We start from the raw sequence: 7286 nt of genomic DNA, 5'->3' as shown, positions 1-7286 counted from the left end.
CCTTCTCAAGGTCGTGTGGCTAGTAAATCTTCCCATCACCCCATGCTACCTGCATTTCACTCGAGGATGCAGTTGCAGTCCCTTTAGAAACCTTCCCAGAGGCAGCCAGTCACATTCCACAGCTGAAGCCACAAGGACTGGCACCCACCTCAACTCAGCTGGCCTGGCTGGTGCTTGGAGCTAAATTCCAGGGATCTGACCTAGGAATGCCAGAAAGCCTGTGTGACCCTTAGATCCAACCACCTGCCTTTGGACCATGGGTCTTTGTCAGGTACTTCAAAGAACAAAACTGTGATCAGTCTCTTTTTTTACTCATCAGGCAGTTGTGAGGCCTATTTTTGGTTGTTTAAGTCACAATGGGCTGCCCGGATGAAAATGTTTCACCCCTAAAAATAAATGTTTTCAAATCCAAGTTTAATGAACAAGTGAGTTACAGGAATGGGCATGAAACCATTTTCTAAATCAGCTTAAATTCTCAGTCATCAAATCTACAGTTCATCAGATAGTAACATTTTATTATTTTTTCAGTCCATGGTGTATGAAACTGAAAATATCTATTTTCCGATTGTATCCCTAGGTCCTGGAGGCTGTGAGATAAAAGATAACAGATTATTCAGACACCGTTGTATTCATTTTTTAAAAAAACATAAAAGCCGTTAGGAAGAGGACTCTCCTTAGACAGGCAGAAGCCTCTGATAGGCTTGTCACGCTCAGCTCTGCCGTCACCTCAGATCACATTCAGCGCCACAGAAATGTGGGCTCCAAGGAAATTAAAGGAGGGTCAGAAGGGAACAGTGACTCAGGAGAACCTGATTACAGCTTGCTTGTTTAAACTTCTTCCTCACTGAGCACATAGAATCAGAGAAAACACGAGGCCTCTGTGGTGACAGTAGACGTGTCCCTCAGACGCTGGTCTCCTCACACCCCTGAGGTGACGTGGGGTCAGCCAGGGCTCCCTCCCACACTCTGAGGTTAGAGTCCAGTTCTGCCCTTTAAAGGCTCTGAGGAGGCACAAGTTACAGTGGTGCCATTATCAACCTGGAACAGGGCTGTTTGCTTGCTCACTTGTTGAAACCCCAGGTCCGTGGGCTCCAGAGAGATGTCCTGTGGCTTTCGTGAGATTCTCAAAGGGCCCTGTGGCCACCCCAGCAATGCAGAGCCTCTGGCCTTGAGTCTTATTGCAGGAAGGAGCCAGTGGGCACAAGAGGGTTCTGCAGCAGGGGTCAGCAGGCAGGGACGAGGGGAGAGGATGGGTCTTCCCCACAGTCTGTGGCCTTCATTCTTAGCTAAGAACTCTGTGCTCTTCTGAGGTGATTCTTTAAGAAAATAGCCCAGCAAGGTGACATGTTCACGCTAAAGGGAGGCACCAGTCCAGTGGTGGGAGAGGGTGTGGGCCCCCTGGGGTCGGGTCAGAAGGGTGTCAGAGTTCCCCTCCCCCAAGCGGGTGGGGCTGCAGCAGGCTGGCAGTCACCGCCTGTCCCCTGCCCTGCAGCGCTGCCAATGTGAAGAAATGGGAGATTGAGCTGCAGACCCTGCGAGAGAGCAATGCGCGGCTGACCACGGCGCTGCAGGAGTCAGCGGCCAGCGTGGAGCAGTGGAAGAGGCAGTTCTCCATCTGCCGCCACGAGAACGACCGGCTCCGCAGCAAGGTGGGCCGCAGGAGAGGGGCCGCCCGTGGTCCTTAGTGCATCTCCTGCCCCTCCTTCCCTCTCCCTCTGCCCACGTCCCCACAGGCATGAGGAAGACTTGCTGCCTCTCCCCTCTAGATGTCCCCTTTCCCCCTGCCTTTCTTAGGAGTTTAACCGTGTACCTATAAGTAGGTGATTGATTACTTTTATTGAACCAAGTTTCATAATTCCTGTTGCTAAGGAGAAGGTAAATGAGCTGGAGAGTTCAGGCTTGTCCCTCTCAGAGAGCACCTCTGACTCCAGTCATGGGCTGGCCTTTTACTGCGGGTGGCCCTCCCTTGGCATTTCTGTGTTTCAATGATCTTCAGTGGAGGAAAGGGATCCAGAGCATGAATGAGAAAATAGATTTGGGAAATGGTGAGGAGTGATTGCTCAGAAGCCCTGCTTCCATTCAAATCATTATTTCTAAAAATGTAAATTTGGAAGCGAGAAGAGGAGGCACGAGGGGGATGGGTGGGTCCTGACCAGTCATGTGCCCTCTACTCTCCAACTGGAGCAGCCTAGCACTGTGACTTTTCAAAATTTACCAATAATTTCCTGTGCAATTAGTCACTACCACTCTGGAGCTCTGCTGAGTTGATATGGTGGTTTCGGGGTGTCGGAGAGACCCTCCCCAGCTGAGGTCAGTTGCTTAGTTCTGTGCTAAGCACGTTTTGATGGCAAGGCCGTTAATCCCTAGGCTTTGGAGCCTTCTCTGTAAGTGCAGGGTTTCGGGGGGCATGTCACACTTAGATTGGTGTCCACTCTCTCTTGACCCCCATTTACAATGTGCCCTGCCCGTCCTAGATGGAGCCACTGTAGACCAGCCTTCTGTCTTCCCATCTCACTTTAGTGCCGACGGCACTTAAAACTGCCTCATGTCATTTTTCCATCTCAGTGCTGTGAGTGCTGACAGTCAGGGGCACCAGGCCAATTGCTGACTTTGCACGTTCCCGTCCAGGCCTGGCACATCTGCCTGCCAGAGGGGTCGGTTGCCCTTTCTTTCCTTTTTTGAGAAAAGAACTGCATTTCTCACTTTGGTCTGAGTGTAAGAACCAAAGGCAGCTCGAGAGAGGGGAGGCAGCGCATCACACAGCACTTGCTCCCTCAGAGGAGTGTCAACTCCCCTGGGTGGGACATGTCATTGGGAGCTTGGTTTCCAGGACTGGAGGTGGAAGTTGGTGGGGTCTCCAGTGACAGCTGTGGCCTGGTGTTCAGACCCTGAGGGTTAGTGCATGCCGCCTGTGAGAAGTGTCCTCACAGCGACCCCCAGCCCCCTTCATATCGAGGACTGCTGCTGCCTGCTGGTGGGGTCCCATCACTACGGTGCTTTCATGTCACACATTGGTTCCGTATCTCCTGTCCACTCTGTACACACGTTTGGCCCCTGGGAAATGCTCAGCATCAGACGGCAGTGTCAGGGTGTCAGGCCTTGCATTTGCATTGCACACAGGTGACCTGTTTGAGGGGTCCGACTTGGGAAGAAGAGAAAGGTGCAATCTGGGGATTCGTCACTCAGCCTCAGGGAGGAGTCCAGTAGGCCAGGCCCCTTCTGCCTGCATCAGTGGTGGAAGGTCATCTCCGTTTACAGTGTTTGAAATGTCATTGCTTCCCACTTGGTGGCCACTGTCCCACAGAGTTGCTTGGTTCTCTATCCTGCTGGCTTAAACCTTTGAGATGAAACAGAATAGTTCAGGATGTGATTAAAATGATATAAAAATTCTGGGGAGAAGCAGATCAGTTCAGGGGACATCTGACCCGTGCTTGTGATGGATCCTTAAAGCAAACCTAGAGTTACTCCCCCGTGGCTGTGAGAGAAAACCAGAAGCCAGAGCCTCGTGAAGCCAGCTGTGGCTGGCTCTGTGGCTCTGCTGGTGTGAAGTGAGGCATCCCTTGCAGGCAGGGGCAAACAGCCCCATGGGGTAGGGGTGGGGGCCACAAACAAAAATGTATGAGTGGGTTAGTTTGTGGTTTATTTTAAAAGAAAGCATAAACATAGTTGTGGCGATCTCTTGTTTAATGACTAAAGCACACCAGCGCCCCTGCCTTAATGTGTGCTGTTTATTGAAGATTGACGAGCTGGAGGAACAGTGCAGTGAGATAAACAGAGAGAAGGAGAAGAATACCCAGCTGAAGAGGAGGATCGAGGAGCTGGAGTCAGAACTCCGAGAAAAGGAGACGGTGAGTGACGGTGATGGTGCTTTGAGCAGACCCTTCCCCCCACTTCCCACATCCTCTGGGCCTTGTGGGGTGAGCTCCTCCCAAGGACACAGCAGGTGGCTTGGGGCATATGACCAGCCCTGGCAGCTGCCTGGGTACCAGCACACAGAGAGAGCCAGGAGCTGACCAAGGTGCAAATGCGCAGAGCAAAGGCCTAACCGTTGCCCTCTGCTGCTGCCTCACTGTGTTTATTATAGTCACTCACTCAGACCCAAGAATGAGTCGAGCATTTTACAGAACCCTCCGACACTTACAGATCTATCATCAGAACTTGAGTTCCACTGTCAAATTAATGCAGCTACAGTCACCAGCCATACTGTCATTTATTTTCTGGGGGTGGAACAGTTAAGTACACACACGATGGAGACCATAGACAAGTTACCAAGTCTCCGCAGGCCTCAGTTTCCCCATCTACAAAACAGGAATTATAAGAATACTTGCTTTTTTAGGGTGGTGTATGGATTTCATGCACTAATGCATGTGACATACTCAGCCCTTGGAATTACCTGATGTTTAGCACCATCGCCGTTATTATTTATGCAAACAGGACAGGTTGCAAAGCTGCTTCCATTAGTGTATGCAGAAGTTGGTGATTTTCAAGGATACGTTTTATCTGACTTGCTGTCATGTTCTTTCTCAAATTTCTGTCTCCTGTAGGAGTTGAAAGATCTCCGAAAACAAAGTGAAATCATACCTCAGCTCATGTCAGAGTGTGAATATGTGTCAGAGAAGTTAGAGGTAAGTGGGGGGCACAACCATCCTGGCTCAAATGAGAAGACAGTTGTCATGTTACTAATTTATCCACTCCCTCTCACTTTCACACCTTCGTTGCCTGTCATCCGTGTCCCCTGGGGGAAGACTCTGTGATGTTTGTCTTTTGATTTTTCCACTTATAAGAAGGTGTCCTACTCATAACCAAAGTGTAGGGGACCATTTCCCACCCACAGGAGTCCTACAGAACCACAGAGGTGGTTAAGACCTGGGGTGGAAGGGTGGGCTGAGAGTATGGGGTCTGAGTTCAAGTCTTCCTCAGCCAATCCCCAGGCACTGACCTTGGGCAGGCCTTCCTCACTGGCCTCAGATTTCTGATCCATAAGATAAGGGTTTCTAGGTCCTTGTCACCTCTGAGGGGCTTCTCCCTTCAGGCCCTTTAACCTACACAGGAGCACCTTATTTACTTGCACAACCCCAGTATTGGTGACTGGCCCTGTTCACGTGTTCAAAAAGTCTCTGTTTATGCTCTTATTTGATATGAAGAGTGCAAGGCTTAAGGCTCATTTAAGGACTCTTAGTTGTCCTGTCTTTAGGACCTGGTATCTGATTTACCCAGATGTGCCTCGACTGGCTTGTGGGGCCAGTCTGGCCAAGTGTTGGCCAGACGCTTGGCCCGTTGGCCCCTCAACTGGAGAAAAGGCAGGAAAGGAAGGGCCCACCGAAATGCCCGCTGCTTCCTTTCTGACGTTGCAGTCGCAGGCTTGTGTGTTGCGGGGCTTCCCGTGTCTCCAGGGATCGTAGTCCCCGGCCCTCAGGTCTAATGGAGAATGATCGGTTCAGCTATAGCAGGTTTTAGCAGACCACTCTTTTCCAGACCCTTCTCACTTTTGTTTGGTCAGGCTGCAGAAAGAGACAATCAAAACCTGGAAGACAAAGTGCGTTCCCTAAAGACGGACATTGAGGAGAGTAAATACCGACAGCGCCACCTGAAGGGGGAGTTGAAGAGCTTCCTGGAGGTGCTGGACGGGAAGATCGACGACCTCCACGACTTCCGCCGGGGCCTCTCCAAGCTGGGCACGGACAACTAGGGCCCCGCTGTGAGTCCCAAGTGCGTGTGTGAAACGAAGTAGGCCTAGGACGTTCTCCTGTTTGCGTTGCTTCTGTAAATGCAGGCGCAGCTTGTCCTGTTTCCAAACCAGTTGTGCCGCCCACTCACTCCTCTCCAGGATAGGACTCTCCTCTTGCTTCTCTGGCTCCGTGGGGTTGTGGACAACTGGAAGATTCTGACTCAGGAATCCAGAACTAGGTCTACCTTAAACGTTTATGCAGTCAGGGCAGGGATGTTTATATCTTTCTTAAGGGCTGTTGCAACCGTATGAACTGGAAAAAGGTATTTTCTAATCCAAATATCAGTATCCTTTTACATCAGGCCATCTTGCCTCTTTTGTCGGATAGCATTCAGAATATTTGAACGTCCACCAGGCATGGAGGGAACAGCTTCCCTCTCAGTAAACACGGAGATGCTTTAAAACACCATTTAGTAGCAACTTATCCAGAGAAAGAAACAAGTTTCCGGTGGGTGCGTTTTCTGGCAGGGGAATCACCTGCATCCAGGATACTCCCTTCCTGCCCCCAGTTTGTACGGTTGTGACAATGTTCCTTTTCTTGGTTTTAATTTCTGAGCAGATGATTGTGCTGTGGGAACAGCACACAGTGAGGGTGCCTAGCACAGCGCCTGGCACAAGTAGGTGCTTAATAAATATTTGCTCAATGAAACATACAAACGGAATTTAGCGTTTGAATCAAACACGAGAGCAGAGGTTGGCCCTCCGTTGCACCGTCTTTGCTGTGCTAGGTAGTTATCAGAAATGAACGTGACTCACTGTGTGATCAAATCCAGGGGTTGACAAGGGGGGCCCTGGGGCAGTGTGGGCAGTAGAAACAGAGGAGCTGGTCTGAAGGCCCCAAAGAGCCCTTCCATGATGCTCTGTCCCTGGGGGATCTTTGACCCTGGCACCACCTTCCGCTCCAGGCATGGGGGCCTGTGGCCAAGGATTCCAGGACCACTAGCTGTCCATGATGTAGGGGCTGCCCAGGGCTTGGGATCTAGGGTGCAGTCCTGGGATGGTTTGGACAATAGAGAAGGACATCACGCAGGCCCATGAGGGAGAGAGTCAGCTCAGCTGGGGAGCCTTGGCCTTAGTGACAGAGGAGGTCTGCCTCTTGCCTTTCTCAGTTCCTGCTCTCTTACAGAGCTTCTCAGTGCGGCTGGTGGGCATTTGGGCGCTGTTGGTGTCCTTCATTGGGAGAGGTTGCCCATGCAATGGCAAGATGTTTTCAGTCCCTGGCGCCACTCATTTCTAAATACCTTGGGCAGGGGGAGGCATTGGTGCCCCCTCACCCCTCTGAGAACCACCTAAGAGAACTTTTCCTTCTAGAAACATTTGCTCACATGGTTAGAATCTCTTCATACAGAGTTTAGATTAATGAGCAAACAGCTCATTAGGGGGTAGGGTCCACAAGCAGGTGACCCAGGTGTTAGGTGACCAAGGTGAGTGCAGGAGCACTGCTGCTGTCCTTCCCCTAGCTGAGACCATCTCTCTGAGGAGGGAGGGCTTGTTTGGGATGAGGATGGAAGGCTGGTGATCTGGAGCACCAAGGCCCTTTAGGTGAGACCCTATAGGC

General features: G+C 51.0%; 1 protein-coding gene across 2 annotated transcripts in view; it reads left to right on the top strand.

Annotated features, from left to right (window-relative positions):
- HOMER2 (homer scaffold protein 2) overlaps positions 1 to 6385 on the top strand; it is a 97443-nt gene extending 91058 nt beyond the window's left edge. For both annotated transcript variants that reach the window (XM_063088297.1, XM_063088298.1), the window contains 4 exons: positions 1493 to 1649; positions 3738 to 3848; positions 4545 to 4625; positions 5501 to 6385. In XM_063088297.1, the coding sequence (XP_062944367.1) occupies positions 1493 to 1649; positions 3738 to 3848; positions 4545 to 4625; positions 5501 to 5689 (538 nt within the window). In that variant the 3' untranslated portion in view covers positions 5690 to 6385. The remainder of the gene's footprint in view (positions 1 to 1492; positions 1650 to 3737; positions 3849 to 4544; positions 4626 to 5500) is intronic.
- The last annotated feature ends 901 nt before the right edge of the window (positions 6386 to 7286 follow it).

This window comes from Cynocephalus volans, chromosome 3 (genome assembly GCF_027409185.1).
Source record: "Cynocephalus volans isolate mCynVol1 chromosome 3, mCynVol1.pri, whole genome shotgun sequence".
Lineage (NCBI taxonomy): Eukaryota > Metazoa > Chordata > Mammalia > Dermoptera > Cynocephalidae > Cynocephalus > Cynocephalus volans.
This window is presented reverse-complemented; position numbering and strand designations above follow the sequence as displayed.